At 44.1% G+C, this 20,411-nt stretch overlaps 1 protein-coding gene across 1 annotated transcript; it reads left to right on the top strand.

Annotated features, from left to right (window-relative positions):
• Positions 1-625: 625 nt before the first annotated feature.
• On the top strand, positions 626-16,633 carry LOC146199090 (phospholipid scramblase 2-like). Its single transcript, XM_084592040.1, has 8 exons — positions 626-806; positions 1,051-1,272; positions 4,155-4,262; positions 6,034-6,111; positions 12,355-12,494; positions 14,692-14,862; positions 15,266-15,424; positions 16,568-16,633. The coding sequence occupies exons 1-8, from the start codon at positions 626-628 to the stop codon at positions 16,631-16,633; spliced, it is 1,125 nt and encodes a 374-aa protein (XP_084448166.1).
• Positions 16,634-20,411: the final 3,778 nt, after the last annotated feature.

Genomic DNA, 20,411 nt, shown 5'->3' with positions numbered 1-20,411 from the left:
GTCGTACAGCGGCAGCCGAACTGTCGTTTACTTCAACGCCGGTTAGAAAGCTGGACTGGCCGCTCAACTGAACGGCAGTAGAAACTTTCAGTGCAACAGGGATATCAAAGACGTTTGACTGGTTTGCAACTAATAGTGAAAAAGACAGATTTAACCCTCCTCATTGGCCTGAAGGGATCGGGAGCTCTCAGAAAAGAAAAGGCTCGGTAACTGTCTCTCAGAATGGACACCTAAATCACGCTGTGAGCAGGGGATGCAGAAGGCGATGGAATGACAGCAGATCATGGTGAATAAGTATATGCATAGCCAGCTTCATGGCGAAAAGTTGACGTAGACGTCCCGATTCTGTAGGAGCTTCGAAAACTCTGATCCGGATCCTTATTTATGACTTCGCCAAAAATGCAAGAGGTTAGCCTTGTCCAGCACAGAGCCAAAAAGTATTTTAATAATAACTATTGTAGCATGAAAGTTCTGGGATTTCACCGGGGACCTCATTTAGTTAAATATAGCAAGAACTGAATTTACTGTCTTCTTTAATTCCGGTGTGCAGTGCAAGTTGATTGGAACACAACATCTGACACCACTTCACAGCCAAGCTCTACTAATCTGCCCCGCGTGACTCTCCATGGCTAATCCTTCGGTGCCTGGAAGCGCAATGTACAGCGCAGCTTCGTCTCAGTACGAATCACCCGGTTCCTCTGCACCCAGTGCACCTGTGCATGGCACCTACGGGTCTGCTCCTACGGGGTATGGTGTGCCCACTTCTCCAGTGCCTGGTGCTTACGGGCCTGGAACTTACGGCCCTGGTACGTACGTGCCCGTAGCTGTGTGCCTTGGTATTTACTACCCGGTAACTCTGTTTTATTTTATTCTTACACGCTCACCGTAATAGAGTGGTGTGTTCTCGCCTGTTTTAAGTGCCTGATACTGATGCGCCAACTAGTTACCGGTTAATGCTTGGGGCACTGATGCGCGTCTTATCTACGCGCCCAATAATTTCGTGCCAAGTGACATTCGACAGTTCCTGGTTTCTATGTTCCTATACAACAGAACGTGGTGGGCCATCTCCCGTGCCGGGTGCTTACGCGCCTGGTGCTTATCAGCCGGCTGCCCCTGCTCCTGGCGCTTACGCGCCGGGTGCCTCTGCACCGGGTGCTAACACGCCGGGTGGTTATGCTCCTGGTGCTTACGCGCCGGGTGCCTCTGCACCGGGTGCTAACGCGCCGGGTGGTTATGCTCCTGGTGCTTACGTTCCGGGTGGCCCTGCGCCAGGTGCGTATGCGCCTAGTGCTTACGCACCGGGTGTGTCTGCGCCTGGTGCTTACGCGCCTGGTACTTATGCACCTGCCTCCACCTCGTCTGGCGGCACCCCAGCTGGCGGATCTGCTCCTAGTTCCTATTTTACTCCTCCTGTGGAGAGAGGCATCCCTACCCGTGACGAGGCCATGCCTGGCTCCACTGGGCCTGGCTCCGCCCCTACTGTTCCCGTGGCTCCGGGTGTCGCGGTGCCGTTCCGTGACCCAGGTTGACATTTTCTTGCATCAGTTTTATTAACTACTCTTTGCTCGTTTTCTTGTTCTAATTTGATTCCCACTTGTTACTTATTTTATCAAGTGGTACTTTCGCGTTGCTGTCTGTTGCCACTTCTTTCTTTTAAGACAATGCGCCAGTTTCCACAACAATCATTACGGCAATGAAAGGTTAAAAAAACTCGGTCTTAAGCGGGTCGTAAATGTTCTAAAACACAGTTTAGAATCAGCATGCGCGGAATAAAGCGGTAGCCATAGTTTTCTGCACACATTTGTATACTATTGTTTCACCAAAGTTGTTACTGAAGCTGTCCCCGCCTTTAATGCTTTTGACACCTAAGAAAGGAAAGCATCCAAGCACCAGCCAATGAAAATGTTTTATATGCGAATGAACGCGTGCATTAGGAACATCTTATGTAGCCATTCGCCAAAATACCTAAAACAGTGGACTGCACATTAAATTCCTTAGTCTGCCATAGACAGCACAGACGCTCTATAAGCTTCTAATTGGCTTTTTTTTTTTTTTTTTGAAGACAATCGGCGCGAGGTCAACTGTCAAACCTCCTCATTAATTCCCACTTCCAATGCAGTAAACGTTGTTAGGTCATTTGTAGGATATTGCGCTTCACAGCTAAGTATTTTCTGACCTGCCTCTTTGAAGAATCTTCCCTCCAATTCGGTGGCCGCGTTTTTCATTTCCTGTCGTTTATTTTTAAACATTTTTGCCATTCGCTGCACCTCTTTCCTTCCGTCTTTCGCTCCCCTATTTACCACTTCGTGCAGAGTGTACAAGTCAGCAAATTTTAAACAGTGACTAAATTTTGTTGTTTTCTTTCTGTCTCTGAGAGAAGTGCGTTTTGCCGATGTCAGCAGGTCAAATTAGGGACAGTGATTTTTACTGCCAGTGATTACATTATTTAACACGACATAAGCTGGCAAGAAAGTAGCGCAGTCACGCTTGTACACATTAACTTAGCTTCGCGAAGAAAATGGCAACAGCACCGCCAACAGCACAACTTTCATCGGGTCACACTATTCTTGAGCCCACATGACCATAAGATGCAGGTTACCTTAATTAGCCTCCTAAACAGTGAGCAAATGAAGCTGGGTGTCTCTAGCTAAGACGTGCAGCAGTGAAGCATTCCAGTCTTAAAAAAAAAAAAAAAACGGAAAAATGTCAAAGCATTTGGCAAACTCATGATGGTCGGACGGATTTTAATTGTCTTCTCTTCGCGGTGTGATACGCTTTCCTGCGAAGCATGGCTGCAGTATCTAAGTAGTTACGATGCAGACGGAGGTTGCGAGAAATAAATACAGGAGCACTGGGGACAGAAACGCATATTTAGGTGACATCAAATGAACCCAGTGAAACTGCATTACTCTCTGTCCCCACTCTACTGACGCACTCTGAATAATCCGCACAGATGGATATGGATATACCGAGCCTGTATGTTATATGGAAGTCCGCGCAATCTCCGCGTATTTTACATATGGTCTTCATATAATTTGCATGTGGTTACAGCAAAAACTTCTTGTTTAAATGGCGTTATACAGAGAAAGTATGCGTTATCTGCATATTGCGTATAAATTCAGTATGCTTGGTTCGAGTCTTACAGAAAACGCATATACGAATTATGATCGTTTTCTTTTGAAAGCATTGCATTCGGACCGTCATTGGGCCCGCTTTCTTTAATTGCACGTATGTACTAACAGCGAAAAACTTTGACCTGCCCGATTATAGCTGCGTATTGCATAAAACCAATTTTAGATGCAAAAAGCAAAAAAAAAAAAAATAAATTCGGCTACGCTATCTCATGAGAAAGTAATTTAAAAATTTTAGACCCAAACTTGGCTGCGTGGTTTATTTTTTGCATTGATGCGCAAGAAAGTATGCACAGTGTACAACATCTAGTCATCGCCTGGAACTGGTATATAATTTGTAGTCGAGTTTCTTCCCTCATCTGTTTCAGCTTTGGTTTGAATAGTCGATTGTTGGCTCAGACGCCAACGTTGTGTATAGGTTACGGGAGAAATCAAAAGACTGCAAAATAATCGCTGCTTTGCCGTTGTGATTCACTGTAGCGCTTAAGTCAACCTGCCTCAAGAATAGAAATCACATCAAGTGAATCAGCGAATATATCGGGATTTTCTTCATAACTCACGTGACCTATACGTTACTCGCACGTCATGGCCATCTCTTGGTGGTTGAAACTGAACCAAAAAATTCAAATTTTTATTGTAATGTTATTTAGTAGTAGCAGCTGAATACCACGCCCCGATCCGCTTATGGTAACGCCTTAGGCATCAAAAGAAGACGAAAACATGCTACGATTATTTGTTGTCTAAAATCGTTTAATCGTTTAATATATAAAACAAGTAGCAAACGTCGTTTATTTACGAGCATTTTCAACACTAATCGGTTCGCCACTGAGGACTGAGGACAGAGAAACCGTCGAAATCGTTATAAACGCAACAAAGTGTGACATCGTTGGGCAAATTCGTTAAGCTCAGCGGACGCTAAGAACCGCTATCATATCGCTACATACCGACGTTCCTTCATAGCCTGAGTTGACCTGGGACGTTAAATCGTATAAACCGAGACCGTACCGACGTTTTTGTGCGCAGGTGCTGCCAACCAGGTAGCTCCTGGGACAACTAGTTGCCCTCCCGGCCTCGAGTACTTGACGCTTATCGAACAAGTAGTGGTTCAACAGCAAGTGGAGCTTACCGAAGGTAGTACCCGACCGGCGAAGTGCGTGTAATTCTATTTTTACTCTGGCAGCGGTACCAGTGGCGCTTGGCGAAAATGCCGGCCTTGTCTGCGTGATGCCTTTGAAAATAAACCCAGCCTTCACCCTCCAGGAAAACTAATTATGTCGTGTTGAAAGCCTCATCTGACTAATTATCGGGCGTGAATCCATCTGCTTTCGCCGATTTTTTCGCATCAGATTCCGTAATCGTCTTGTCAAAAAATATTCCATATTAGCCGCTAATCAGATTTACTACTTTCGTCTTCTGCAGTACATTCACCATAATAGGCTGTATACTAATCTACCTGATAGATCTACAGTAACGTATGACCTGCGAACACGAAAAAAACTTGTACCTATTACCCGAACCAACTATGGAAAACAGAAATTAACTTTTCAGGTGCCATCCCTAATCAACAACACACCAAATGTGAAATTTTCATTGGCAGCTAGGGTATTTAAAAAGAACGTAAAACAATATTTAAATGAATATCCCCTATAATTGCAATGGTGGTAGTAACTGTATTTTTCTCATATGTAATCTTTTTTGTGTAAATATTTTTTGGTTTTAGTGAAAATATTTATGTTATTGACAGCGCGATCTGTTGATTTGTATATCTAAGGAATACTGCATGTATTCATATCTTTTACATATCGTATGTAAGTGTTGCATAATGTTTTTTTTTTAATTTTATATACACTAGAGGTGTGTGTTTTGGGAGCCAAGGTCCAGTCAGGCTTGCCGCCTTTTGCCTTGGCTTCCCCTTTCTTGTAAAAGAAAAATAAAAACAAACAAACAAATATTACCTAAAAAAATTCTTTCAGTCATAATATATATTGTCAGCTCTTAGCACTTTATTCATTCTCGACAGCAATGCAGGGCTTCTATCAGAAATCTTGAGGGTGCGTGGTTTGTTTTTAACTCGTCAAGTTTGGCAGTCGCGACTCGTGTTCGATCCCGAACTGAAGGAGGGATGGAAAACTTTTAACTTCGTCAGGTTGACCTTTCCAGCCTCAGCTGGACATTGATTGTCGTAATATATGACCAAGGATCAAGTCTTGTGAACGAAGACCTTTCATGAAGGCTGGTTTCATAGCACCCATAGAGCGTAACGTCGCGTTGGTATTTAGCAATATTATATGATTATGTGAAAGCGTGTCGAAGCTGCGTTGGAGCACAGAATACGCAGGCGCCGCCACGCTTTCTCGTCTAGAGATACCGTGCAATACGCCTTGTATGCACACTGTCTTCTATGAAAGGGATACACTGCGTTAGATGGAAATGTATGGGAGCAAAGTCTCAGTGCAATGCACTGAGACTAGTATGTTGCACAAAAGTGCACAATGCAGTGATGAAATCCCCCCCCCCCCCCCCCCCCCCATCATGTTCTTTTCGCACAATGCTCAGGAAAAGATTTTTCAGTCGTGTATATACAAGCGACGGATACCGTGTCAGAGGCATTGTATTTAAATGGTGATGCATGGTTTTCTGCCACATCGACTAATACGAAAACCTCGCGTCCAGGGACAACATAGCAAACACATGATTCAGAGCATATGACTTAGACTATGCCAAGTTGGTTTGTCGCATTCGCCTAACCTCTGAGTTGCGCGAAAGTAGTCGACTCTGTAACGCACGGAACCACAGAAAGCGGCTGCTGTTGCGAACACAGCTCTTCAGTGTTCTGCCTGTGAAAGCTGGCAATTAAAAGGATTCGCGCCTTGTTCATACGCATGTTTATTTTTCTTTTCAGCTTTCCTAGGTATTGAGATGTGCAACGTCTACGAAGCTAAGAATTCGTTGGGCCAGCTTATATATACCATCAAGGAAAGTGAGTCAGCTTCCTATAGCTCTCGGAGCTGAGATGTGTATTCCTTCAAGAATAATATGTGTTCTGTGACGTATAGGGACAATAACCTATTCCGTGAAATTTCAATAATTTCGTTGTCACTGTCTTTCTTGACGACTGCTTGCGATGGATAATAGAAAACAAGTGTGATCGAGTTCTGGATGATGATACTGTTACGGTTTAATAGAGATTTTTTTTTATCTCATTTTTGCGAGTAAACGTGAGGTTGACTACGCATTGCAGAGCAATGGATTTACTAATATCATAAATAGCCCCGCACCACGGCTGCAGGCAGCGACAGCAATTGACATCTTCATTAGTAACTACCTAGTTAACTATCTTCATTCAATAGTTAATAATGCTCAGATAAGCAATCATCTGCCCATATTCAATTTTGTAAACCAGTTAACCCCTGGAAAACAATGCTCGTTTCTTGCGGTATTATATCGGCGTATAGAAGGCATTAACCTTCTTTCGGGAAGCACTTGCGGCCGTTGACTGGAATGTTGTCCTCAGAGAATATGACCCCGAAAATGCTTATAATGCGTCTATTACTACATTTAAGTGTTTATGAACACAGTTTTTCACTTGTCACTTTCAAAAGAAAAATCTTAAAAGGCTCGTAAATCTTGGATAACAGCAGAATGCCTTTAGTACGTGATAAAAAAGAAACCGGATCTTCCCAACCGTTTCACCAAAAACGGATCTCACGATGATTTAACGAGTTTCAAGACATATCGAAACCGAGTCACGTCTTTTCTTCGCCAAGCAAAACAAAGAATTTATACAAAAGTATTTAATTCACCTCTACTGAAAGGGAATGATGTGGGTGCAAACCTATAAATAGAGTTCTTAATCAATTTAGACATGGTTGAGAGCGCGTAATCACATGGACAGGTTAAAAAACATATAAAAGACGACAACACAAGCGCTGTGTTCTTTTGTGTGTTCTTTACTCTGTCGATGTGGTTAATTAAGCGCTGTCAACCATGGGCCAACACCAACTATCCCAATAGCTTGTCCTATAATGATGACATGTTGGATATGTTAGTAGACAACGAATGACTTGGTGGGAAAAAGCTAGTAAATAAGTTAAATCCATACTTGGTGTCTGGTATGGGACAATCATGCTCTGCGGAATGTGAAATACATTGAAATCCGGATTCCTTTCACTGCATGCTTGATGCCAACAGATGGCACTGAACCTGTTAGCCCTGCGCAACAGCAGATCACGGAAACATAGACCACCCTAAAATTGTGCTGATAAAACATGTAGTCGATGTAGTTAGCCTAGTACTAAAGCACATATTTAATTGTCACCTCGAACGTTTCCCAAAGGAATGAAGATTTCCAAGGCAGTCGTTCTCTACAAAATTGGAGACCAAAATCAGTTGTTAAATTGCTATCCAGTGTCTATTCTGGCTGTTTTTTCGAGATGTCTTTAAAAAATGCTTATACCGGCGAATGCACAGTTTTTGTGAGAAATATAACATGCTAACGCCTTGTCAGTGTGGGTTTAGAATGAGCTCTTCTACAGAAAATGCACTTTTAACCAAAAAGACTTTCACTCGGCATTTTTTTTTATTTTACTATTCAAAGGAGTTCGGTCGAATCAATCACCAAATATGTTGACCAAACCTGAACACTATGGTTTTCGGGGAAATTTCATGAAATGATTAGATCCTATACCTCAGTTTTCGTGTGCAAGAGTAAGCAGCGAATTATCGCATTTCAAGCGCTTCTCCTCTGGTATTCCGCAGGGCAGCGTTTTGGAGATTTTGCTTTTCCTCATTTATGACGATGAACAAACAAGCTCCCATGTTATTTATGCAGATGATACCACTGTATTCTTCAAAGCCACAAACGGGCAATGTGTCGAACAACAAGCTATAGATTGTCTACACCTACTTTATGAAAGGCCTGAATACAAGTCGCTAATTATAAACACTGAACAAACCAAGGCTGTACATTTTAGGCCACAAAATGACCTTATTTCAAGCCCATCACTTTGCTTAAGCATTTCGCTTATCACCAATTTATTATCACCAAGTTCATGCGGTCAAAAGTTTAGGGGCGCTCTTTAATGAAAACATGCTAATGGTCCGCGTTTTGAACATACTCAACCTCTCTTGGCACTTGGCATCACCGCCGCTCCCCAGCTTTATGACACACACTACTAAGATGGTAAAAGACTAGTATATTAAAATATAGCTCCGTCATGACATAGCTACCCCCTTTAATTGAGAAAGAACAGAAGTATTCGAAACGCGCTCGTTTCCTATGAGCTGTGCAAGAGCTCGAGCCGATTATGGTCGCCAAATGTTGCACTATACTCTTCCTTATTTACTGGGTAATGTAACAGAAAAATTCATACGTAAGCACTACCAGCAATGTTGTGCCACTTGATTCGTACTCGCTTCTTGTTATTTTTACTTTTAGTGTTTACATGCTTGTTTACATTCATAATTAACTGCTAGTATTGTAATGCATGTAACAGTTATCGCATATGATGAATTGTTCATGAATACTGTTGTTAACTCCTTATATGGTGCGTCGACGTGGGCCAAACCTTTTTTTTCTGGCTTTCTGTCGGTGCACCCAACATTTTCATGGCGTTCACCAAAATTGAATTGATATATCGCGGTGTCCTTTCGTAAATTCTGCCGCCAGCCTTAAGAAAGAGATAATAAATTATTACCTAAGTATTCGAGGTTTAGATCATGTAACTGCACGAAAAATTCAGTATGCAGTTTGGTATTGGTGAAGAGCACATGCTTACGAATCGAAGGTCATTTTAAAACTTGTGGTGTGCTATTGAAGCATATACTTGAAATGATCCTATCACCAGACATTGGTTTATGGTTTATATAGTGCCCCATAAACCAGACCATCTGCATATTCTACACGAAGATCTGTGGCACATGCGTGGCAGTGAATTCAAGCTCTCGCAGCATACGGCTTAAAAGTAACACACCTTTTAAACACTTTTAGTTATCTTTTAAACGTGCATTATTCAATAAAAATGGTAATAAGTTTGTCCTCGGCGTGTCGTCACAGTGATTATGGCACTCAACTACTGAGCCGGGGAATCCGGCTTCAACCTCAATCGTGGCGGCTGCATTTTGATTGAGGCGGAAGGCCAAAACGCAAGGCGACCGTGTGCCGTGCGATATCAGCACAGGCTATTAAACCCAAGATGGTAGAAAATTTTTGGAGTCCTCTACTACGTCATACCAACAGATTAAGTTCTTTGGGGACGTCAAAATTTAACGCCCCAAAGGGCTCCGACTTGGGGTTTTTTAACATTCACTAACATCGCACAGCCCACGGGCGTCTTGCTTTTCGCCTCCTTTGAAAAGAGGCCACCGCGATCCTGCATCCTTAGGCTCAGAAGTCAAGCTCCATAACCACTGCACCACCGAGGCGGGGTTCTTGTGGCATATGCCAGGAAATAATGATAACCTACATGTTGCCGAATATTGTGCAGAAGTCGCTATGTCGTCAGGAAATAGTTCTAGATGTGGAAAGAGAGTTTTCCGCGGCAAAAAAAAAAAAGCTTGCACTCCGATTTCTGACGAAAATGGGGCATCCCGACCACAGACTGCTCTTACGTTCTGTGCTCCGTTTTCCGCAAAAAAGAGGAAAGCCGGGCGCTTTTGATTGAACTCCCGTTCTGAGCGGCCGTTCAGTGTGAGCACTTCGCAGCTCTAACTAGCCTTTTAGGGTGAAACAGTAAACACTCCGCGCGTCCACGCAAGTGTCATGATGCCGTTGTCAAAGTCAAGTTCGAAACGTTCCAACAGGCCTCCATCGTTCATTGACAGCGAGTCGTGGCGAGCGAGTATACTCTTAAAAATAAATACGTATCACTTATTTATACCAGGGCAGCAGCTCTTTGTCACACAGAGGGAGCTCGAAATTAGACTTTTATTCTAAAAGAGTATGTACAAAGAACAGTACACAAAATTCCTTCATGTAAAGAAGCTTGGTGGTTACAAACTGCAACGAAATAATTAACTGAAATCATTACTTATTTTTATCTGTTGCGATTACCTTGCATATTGTTGCTGAGGGCGGTCGTGTCAATAGAATGTTATTTTATTTTGCTCAACTTTAATAACATGTATGTCCATATTAAATATGCACGTCTAAATTTTTGCCCAAGCAATTTAATTATGCGTGTGCAATTTGAGCGTTGTTTCTACGAAAATAACCTACCGACCAGCTCGACGTTCCGTTTTACCTAAATGAATCACTCCTTTGCAAAAGGAACAGGGCGCTATCAGGCGCCGTTTCTTGGTTATCTATTTTACATCTGCCTAGTGCCCCCATTCACAGATTTCGCAGATATCTGTTTGTCAGAAGCCGCGCCAACTTGTGCTTAGATAGAAATCCAACCTATGAGGACCTTTCGTTATCCTCTCAGACATGCTGCTCATGGGCGCGGAATTTGTAGCTTTAAGCCCTCGTATCGTGACCCTAGGTCGTCATCCTCACTACCACTATCACCGCCACTGTAGTTGGCAGTGACGTGGCTGAGTGCTAATTGATCGGCGGTTTGTGTGACGTCAAGAGACCACATGACATGTCAAATTGGGCAGCACTCTGTAGTTAAGATTCAAACCCAATGGTCCCCATTGGAGTCAGACACATTATTCCTAGTTCATAAAAGCATGCTCATACTACTTGGTTAACCAGGTATTAAATCTATGACCGGTGATCTTGCGCACAATGTGGCCAATTGCCACTCAATGATCTAATTAGAATTTGTCCCAAAACCGAAGTGCTAGCATGCCTAATTAGCACTTGGCCTAAACACGTTAAATCGGCCATCATATTCTTTTTTCAAACCACGCTACTAATTGGGCCTTGCGTGCAGTAACGTTTCCAAGGTTCAGTTATGAACGAAGTTCCCATATATCGAGTGACAAACAAAATAATGAAAATTCCAGGGTAGAGTTACTACTTTGCCATCGAGGCTCCGACTATTACACGTGTAACAGGCTCAAATAACGCGCGAAAATGGAAAGCTTAACGCAGAGTCGTCTTGTGGTGCGTGTAGGACCGCGTAGGAGTCGAGCGTCAGCGTAAAGAAGCATGACGATTTTGGACGCTGTAGTGGCAGCTTGCTGTGCGTCGACGTCCCGAGACAAATTAGGCCTATGTCACGGAACTTGCGCCTTGCATAATTTCACATCTGTAACGATGTGAGACTCCGAGTAAACAGAATCAGTGCACGCGGGTCACCATAGAGGTGCGATGGGATGTGTTGCGTGTTGGTACTTATGAGAATTGTCGCTAATGATCAGCATTAGGTTCAACTGCCGCCGATCCACTAAACCAATGTAGTTGTGTAGCACATACATAGGCAAACGTCCCAGTCGAGACTGTACAGGTTACGAGAAATGCTATAGCGGAGGGCTATGGAATATTTTTAGCCATCTGAACTATTTAAGCGTGTTTGATGGTCGCAGACCACACGGGCCCCGCCAGGGTGGTGCAGTGGTAAGACGCCCCACTACTGTGCCTGAGTACCCGGGTTCGAACCCGACCTCGGTGGCTGCGTTTCGTTGGAGGCGAAACGAAGAGGCGTCCGTGTGCTGTGCGATGTCAGCGCACGTTAAAGATCCCCAGATGGTCGAAATTACTCCGTAACTCCACTACGGCTCCTCTTTCTCTCTTTCTCTCTTTCCACTTTCACTCCCACCTTCCTCCCCTGCCTTACGGCGCGGTTGAGGTGTCCACAGAAAACAAGTGAGACAGTTACCGCGCCTTTCCCTTCCTATAAATAAATAAATCGGACCACACGGATATGTATCCTGTCGTTTCGATATAAATGATGCCGCTGGGGCCGGGATTCAGCCTCGCAACCTCCAACTCGACAGCCTGAAGCTGTAGCCATTAATTTACAGTGGTGACCTATTGATGCAGAGCTTGACACGCGCCAAGCATTTTATCAATGAAGCTTGCCTGAGGATTTGGACTCTGATTGTGACTTTGAATTTGGCCACATACGACTTCAGTATGCTTGTAAATTATTAGTCATTTGAACAAACGACGTATCGCCTCAGTAGCGCCGTGTGTGCCTCAAGTATGCGCGAAAAAAAAACAAAAAAAAAAACAAAAGCACTGACCAGGAAAGTAGCTATAGTGCTCATATAGAGTCCTTGCTTTCTCACCAGGCAATAGCACTTTCATTGTTTTACTTTGTTTTTCCATACGCAGCTTCGGGCTGCTGCGCTAGGTGCTGCTGCGGCCCCCGACGCTGCCTGGAGCTGGACGTTCTGGACTACATGAAAACCGTCGTCATGCACATAGAGCGGCCCCTTAGATGCGTGCACTGCTGCTGGTTCTGCTGCCTGCAGGTAGAGTGTATTATAAGCTTGTGATAATCAAGTGTGGCTGATGAGTTAGCCGTTTCTTTGTCGGTTTTTGTGATCTTCGATTCAACCACAATTCCCCAGGGCCGCTGCGTATTTGACCAGAGCTCTATTATTAACAACGGCGTTGACCATTAGCACACACAGATCGCAGATTAATCGTAGGTATACAAATTATTTCACAAACAGACCGCATAGCGGCGTTTACGTGGCTGCGACAAAGCGCATCGTAGCTAGCTGGCGTAGCGACCGTTACCTTTACGACAAGCCATCGTTTACATAAATGCGCAATAAATCTCTCGTTATGGTGGCAACGGCGGTGCTGCCCTATGTCGCAGATGGAAGTTGCGATGATTCGGCTTTCCCAGTTATGCATCCGGTTAGCCAGATTTCTGGTTTCTAATCACTGATGAAAATAGCGACGAACTTTATTCCACACCGGAAGGGGCTCGCCGTAAAAAAATGATTGCTTTATAGGAAGGGAAAGGCGCGGTAACTGTCTCACTTGCTTGCTGTGGACACCTTAACCGCGCTGTAAGGGAAGGGAGGAAGGTGGGAGTGAAAGTGGAAAGAGAGAAAGAGGAGCCGTAGTGGAGAGCTACGGAGTAATTTCGACCACCTGGGGATCTTTAACGTGCGCTGACATCGCACAGCACACGGACGCCTCTTCGTTTCGCCTCCATCGAAACGCAGCCGCCGAAGTCTGGTTCGAACCGCTTTTAACCTGAACCGCGTCGTAAGGGAAAGGAAGAAGGTGGGAGTGAAAGTGGAAAGAGAAAAAAAGGGTGTCGTAGTGGAGGGCTCCAGAATAATTTCGACCACTTGGGGAGCTTTAACACTGTGCTGTGCGATGTCAGCGCACGTTTAAGATCCCCAGGTGGTCGAAATTACTCCGGAGCCCCCATATGCGGCACTCCTATCTCTTTCTACTTTCACTCACACCTTCCTTCCTTCCATTACGGTGCGGTTCAGGTGTCCACAGAACAAGTGTGACAGATATTGACTTATACCTTTCCTGTGAACCAATTGTTATTATTAACGGGGCAGCAGCTTAATTCAACTGCATTTCGAACTGCACAAAAACGCCGCCCACATCCTTAACTCTTCTCTTTGCTACTAGACATATCGTACTCCTCTAAAGAGAAGAAGAAAACGTTTATTGACAATTAACAATCGTATGGACAATTAGGAACAATTGACCCTCGCTAGCCCAAGAACTCCATTCCCTTTACTTTGACACTCTTTCGCGTTTTCATGAATTTCCGTAATAGCAAAGCGCGATCTGGCCTCGATCATCTACCCCTTGCAGATGCAGCGACTCCACTGCGATTTTTCACCGAAGTTTGCATAACGTCGAGGCTGGAAAATCCGATATCACTGTTCCTTTGTTGGAGCCATGTAAAGAACCGTTTCTGAACATGGAGACGTGCTCTCCAGAATTTGCTCTGCTGATAGATTGAAAGGAAAAGGCAGAAAGGTTGGCCGGATAATTCAAATCTGGCCTGCTACTCTGCACTAGGGAAGGGGAAGGAGAGAAAAAGAAATAAGATCATGATGGGTGACGATGTGGGAGAATGCATATGAAATACATATAGAGGCACAGTTGCTTACTTTACAAGCGCGAATCAAGTCCGCTGGCGCACAAAACGGCAAAGAGCACGCTCTGCCTGGACACCTTTCCCCTTGCCCTGCCAAGCGCCCAGCAGCGCTCTGCAGAATTTTCCTTACAGAGATAGCGACCTTGGAATGGCTAACGCATGGACGCTGGCTAATCATAAAATCTGGCAGGAAATTTTCAATCGGTAGATCATCGGAGGGAGCTTTTTCCTTATATTTCTTTCAGCAAACGTTCTTCTGCAACCAAACTCACTATATACGTTAAGCCTCAGGAGATCTCGAAGGCAGAAAAGGGTGTGCATTTCTAATGTCTAAACTCCTATAGTTTTCAGTGAAGGCAATAAAATCGCAGAAAAAAAGTGGGTTTCTTCATATGAATACCTTAATGAGCTTGTTAATTCAGCATCTTGAATACGCAAACTCTGCGGAAAATACAAAGAGGCTTGGATAAAAACAATCAGAAACTTAACGCCCGTTCGGTTTGTTAATTAACTGCGTGTGACGCACTTTTCCGCAATATTAATCTCAGTCTTGTTATGTAGCATTTTTTTTCTCTTCCTGGTAGACAATGGAAGTTCAAGCTCCACCCGGCACTACCATCGCCTTCATCCGCCAGCGTTGGTCCATATGCCATCCGTACTTCACAATTTACACGCCCGAGGACGAGCCGGCTTTGAATATAGTGGGACCTATCTGCACCGAGAGTTGTCCGTGTAAATGCGATGTTAAATTTGAGGTGAGTTAAGTTTTTGCTGAGTATATACGCATTCTAAATAACGCGGCGCAATGTAACACTACGTAAATGTATACTATCCATTGAGTCGATTATTCAGCTGTTTCATTCCGAGTGCTTAAACTTTATTGCTGCGCGGCGCTCTTGCATTTGCCCCGCATTTGAACAATTCATCTTGTGCTATGCTTAGTGACTTCCCGATTGAAAATTACATTTCTTGAACTGAATATAACCTCGCCTGACTTGACAGCATGTGTCAGTTAGCACACTGCAAAAATGATAAAATATCGTTGTTAACATGCGTTCTGCACATCCTCATCTGCTTCGCAGGTGAGAAAATACGGCGCACCAAAGTGACTCGAACCCACAGATATTTTTTCCTCACGTCTGTTCTTCCATTCTCAAGGTGATCACAATGAACGGTGTCACCATAGGCGGAATCACAAAGGAGTGGGGCGGGCTGGTCAAGGAGTACTTCACGGATGCCGACACCTTCAATGTATACTTTCCACTGGACCTGGATGTCCGCATGAAGGCTGCCCTCCTCGCCTCTGCCATGCTCATTGTAAGCTATTTCGTCCACTCTTTTCTACGCTTACGATACTCTCGGACATAATTCTACGCGGCATGAATGACAAACCTTTCCTAATTTGGCGCATCAAAATTCCGCGGGGACGAGACAAGAACAAGAGAGGTCCCTTTTAATGCCAACTTTCAAGAACGCATATTAATGCAAAAGGACAAAGTTCGGCTGTCTGGCCCTCCTCGGATGCACGAGAATGGCTTGTTCAAGGCTGTTTTTGTATTTTACGTTCGACCAGACATTTAAAAAATCGCAATCCCTATTCTTGAATGTCGCCAAAATAATCAACAGAGCACATCTTATAACCAGATCTACATTCAATTGAGAAGTACACACGACAACTATCAACGTCAGCATACGGGTACAGATAGTTCATATTGACTAATGTTCAAGCTAAGGTCCGATGCTATGGTCTTTATGTTTCATGACACTGCAGCGGAAACATTTGTCGTTTAAAACCTGGCTAATAGGAATAAGTATGTGCAAGCAATAAGATGTCTACATAATAAATTTGTATTGATATTTCGTGCCGTGACAAACTCACAATGTTCATTAACGGCCTTTATTTCCTGAAAGTTTAGGCTTGACAGTAACAGCGTGACTCTTCTCACTTTTGAATGTGTCCAATATTAGCATCTTCCGCCCTCTTTGTGGTCGATATAAATTCCTTCGTCAACACCGGCAGCGTCTGAAACAGATTTATTGCACACAACGAAATCGGACTTCTTCTTTTTTTTTTCGACACTTAGTCATCTCTAGTGCAGCTGTATTTGGTTCATATCCGGTGAAAATTTTAATTCGCTGAGTAAATGTTCGCTGCAAGACTACAAATGATACAGACAAGGCATGCCGATCCGTTCCTCCATAAAGAAAGCCGTCTTTATTGACCAGCCTTCTCTCCCTGCTGTATACTTTTAACGTAAAGTTATTCGATTTTGAGCTTGTGCTAGATAGAGCTCTAGGTCAAACTAAGCCTTGTACCGCCAATCAGTCAAGCTTTCTTGGAATGGTCTGGGGAGAAAATTGTCATTGGAAGTGATTTATAGTTGGCGTGATCTTGTTCTTTGGTGGTAAATGATAATTAATGAATGCGCTTGATTTCATTGCCATTTCGCTGTTTTGCAGGACTACATGTTTTTTGAAGAAGCGTACAAGCGAAAGGACGACAGAGCACCAGGAATGGTCGGATGAGCTGACATTGCTAACGTTGTGTATTGATTTGGAGACATACAGATTGGCATGTGCTTGTGTCAAATCTCTTTTCTATGGATCGACCTCTATGTCGCTAGAGGCCACCCTGAACCAACCAAAACAATCGTGCAGCTTATGGTGCAGTTCGAGGAACAAAGTAAGACACTTGGGAGTCAACACTGAGCACGTGCTCATCTTCGTGCCTCCTCTTTTATGTATTGCGTGTTTCCCTGCGATGAAATTAACAAAGCAAAGTGCCTTAAGATTTGGACAGTAATCCTATTTTCTACGGTTCACATTCACTTTTCACGAAAATTCATCCTCTTTTTCTCCAAGGAACTAATATTTAACCGCGTACTAAAGTGAACCTGTCATGAGCGATACACTTTGCACAACCTCATGAATTGATATAATGGTATAGAGAGTAATTAAACACTACTTTTTAAACACCTTGAGCAATTAAACGGGCAATCGCCTTGCATAAGACGCTATCTGACGACTTTTTCTATCTTGTCATAATGGTACCAACTCTTTTTCACAATATTTAACTGCTTAGCGTAGCTTATCCGGGGATAATTAGTTGTACTGGTTACATGGCGTACATGGCGTACTAGTTACTGAGAACATGGCGCGTGTTTGTTCAGTCACTTTTCTTTTGAACCAGAGAATGAAGCTTTACCATATGTAGCCAGGCAAAATCACCGGCGGAAAGCATTCGTTTGCATTAGCGAGTTATTTATTTAGCATGAAAGTAATTTCAGATGCATTCGATCCTGTCAATTACCATCTACTGCGATGCTTTACTGAAATTAGACTGAGAAGTATCTGCATCCATTAAGAGCACATGGTTGTATTCTTTCTCTTAAAATGAAAAACGGGATTTTTTAAGTAAATTTAATCATAAAGATTTACTTACCGCCATGCATGTCTACATTGAGGGTGGCGTGAAAAGAGCTGCTCACACACAGCTTGACAAAAACCTCAGCCCTTCTTTTGCTTTTTTTATTTTTTTTTGCAAAGGCAGGAGAGCACTAGCTGCACTGCATGAGAAAATGTGGCCACACAATTGGCACATGTCAAATGTAAGAGAGTTTTGATCACGTTTTGACAAAAAGAGAACAGGAAAACTGAAAGCAGTGCAGAATCCGCACTCGAAAAAAGAGAATGTGATCTTTGCTGCTTTCTTTTGAAGCGAAAGCTTCCCTACATTAGGTGCAGCCGGTCGTCGCGTGGCACTAAATTTGACCTTCAAGTAACCATGACCTAAGTGTTAATGGAAAAGCGCAGTATCTGTCGAACGTTCTCCACGGAGGCCTGAAACCGAAAAAAAAGCTTTAGTGCGGTTCAGAACCGGCCGGTTGGCAACCTGGGGCTGAGGAGTGCGGACGTGTTTCTCGTCGGCTTCGCACATTTTATCTCGTTCTGTTGGAAATTTTCATCTGAATTTGGTTTCACTGGTACCAATGTGCGTCGGAACACGTCGTGATATTGTGGATACCGAATTTGTGACTGAGTGCAACAGTTTAGTTTTTATTATCGGTCTTGTGCGGACCACCTTCGAAACGCTAGCGCCCGGCCGTTAGGCCTAGCGCGGCTTCGGCCTAGGAGATCGGCCCGGAGGCCCCTTCACCGCCGGTCTACCGCCGCGTTTGTGGACCCGAAATGACGATGCACGTAACCGTCGAAGGTACCATCCTCGATCCAGAAGACTATGACAGCACCCCAGGTGCTGGAAAACGCTCAGGAAAATAATTGAATCGAAAAGCAAGCGGACGCTTCTCAATGATTCCAAGGAGAAGCACAAGGTGGTGCAACGCTGCGTTCCGAACGGGGAAGCCGGAGACAAAAAAAAAAAAAAAAATTAAACGTGGCTTAGCTCTGCTATGCCTGGGTATACGTAGCGAAAAGCAGTCACTACCTCGGGATCAAAAGTTAATTTCTCTAGTCTTCTACGCCGTTCGTCAGCAGCTAAACTATCCTTGGCTTCCATATCGAGCGCGTCTAAGTTCACTGGTGTTCTATAATTCGTTTACAGAAAACGAAAGGCACAGCATCTGTCACTCGGATGGATGGATGTAATATACGAGCGTCCCCTTTGGAACGGGGTGGTAGCAGTAGCTATCATGCTCATTTTTTTCCCTATATCTTAATTATTGTTTTGGTTAACTATACCATCATTCTAGGCAAGGCAATAAGCGCCGCCCGGCGACGTTGGAGCGCACTCGTTTCCGCTTGGTCCTCATAGTTGACGGCAGATGGGTGACTTCACCCTAATTGAGTGACAACTATTTTAGTCTGGTACTTTCAAATTGCGCGCCAATCGCAGTATCTGTCACGCGCGGAATCCCTCTATCATCCTCACGGTACACAAGCGGAATCATGAGCAGCGCTATGAAGCTGGAACGGTAGATCAAGGCCGCTTGCGGCGGGGCGTATTGCCGTTCCCCGAAAACTGCAGCAACGAAAGTGCCAGGTGTGTTACTGAAAAATGCAACACAATCTTACGTTTTGTTTGAGCATGAAGCGCAGTTACAGTGGCTAGCCACTGTAGCGCAGTATGGAAACTGAAATGAAATATTATTGAAATAATTAAATAGTTTTATGGCTTAAAATTACTGTAAAGAGCGTAATACGTCGGTGGCGTATTTTTAGCGTAAATCCGCTAAAAATAGTTTAAAGCATGTTAAAAGGAGATTGTTGCTGAGAGCTGTCTGAACGCAACCTAAAGGTAACATTCACTCACTGAAGACAGGAGTCGATTACAGCGAAGGTAATTTTATAGTGTAACCGTTGTCATACCGTTATGTCCTGGCTGCGTTCGCGGCTGGTTTTTCTGCTGTTAAGAACCAAAAACATGATAATATGAAACCTAAAGGGGAACATTACCCAGGAAATATGGTCGTTATTTATTTGAATGTTGTGAAATAAAAAAAATTACCTACAGGAATCGAACACGTCTTTCAATCAGGTACGTGGTGCGTATCCATTGGACGCAACTAGCATAATCAAAGGATTTCTTGAAGCAATTGTATTCCAGCAAACTATTTTATTGCGCATGCATTTTAGTTTATGCGCTTCAATGTATACATAGAAAACATATAGCTTTATTGATTTACTTTTTGTTGTGTTTTACTTTTTGGTGACGTCACCTGGCACTGCCGTTGCTGCAGTTTTCAGGGATTGGCAATACGCCGCGGCGGGGGCTAGCCAGCCACAGAATTTTCTGTTGTAGGTCGTTATAGCGCCCGCCACTGCTTCGGTGGTGGACGACGACTGTTGTAACGGCGCGCGTCTTTCTCTTCCCCTTCTATTTCATTTCTTCTCTATTTTCTCTTCTGTCCGCACGTTGCGGCGCGCGTCTTTCTCTCCCTCATCTTTTTCTTTCTTCTCTACTTTCTCTCTTCTGTCCGCACGAGGCAGCGGAGGTGGCTCAGCTGACAGAAGAGAGAAAGTAGAGAAGAAAGAAAAAGATGAGGCAGCGGAAGAGGCAGCGGAGGTGGCTCAGCTGAGTACCCGGGTTCGAACCCGACCTCGGCGGCTGCGTTTCGGTGGAGGCGAAACGAAGAGGCGTCCGTGTGCTGTGCGATGTCAGCGCACGTTAAAGATCCCCAGGTGGTCGAAATTCCTCCGTAGCCCTCCACTACGGCTCCTCTTTCTCTCTTTCCACTTCATCCCACCTTCCTCCCTTCCCTTACGGCGCGGTTGAAGTGTCCACAGAAGACAAGTGAAACAGTTACCGCGCCTTTCCCTTCCTATAATAAAAAAAAAATGTGGCTCA

Source organism: Amblyomma maculatum, chromosome 2 (assembly GCF_055883805.1).
Source record: "Amblyomma maculatum isolate TAMU_Amacu chromosome 2, ASM5588380v1, whole genome shotgun sequence".
Lineage (NCBI taxonomy): Eukaryota > Metazoa > Arthropoda > Arachnida > Ixodida > Ixodidae > Amblyomma > Amblyomma maculatum.
This window is presented reverse-complemented; position numbering and strand designations above follow the sequence as displayed.

Coding starts and splice junctions, on each gene's coding strand:
- LOC146199090 (XM_084592040.1), top strand. CDS start 626: ATGGCTAATCCTTCGGTGCCTGGAAGCGCAATGTACAGCGCAGCTTCG. Junction 807..1,050: donor GCCTGGAACTTACGGCCCTG/GTACGTACGTGC, acceptor CCTATACAACAG/AACGTGGTGGGCCATCTCCC. Junction 12,495..14,691: donor GCTGGTTCTGCTGCCTGCAG/GTAGAGTGTATT, acceptor TCTTCCTGGTAG/ACAATGGAAGTTCAAGCTCC.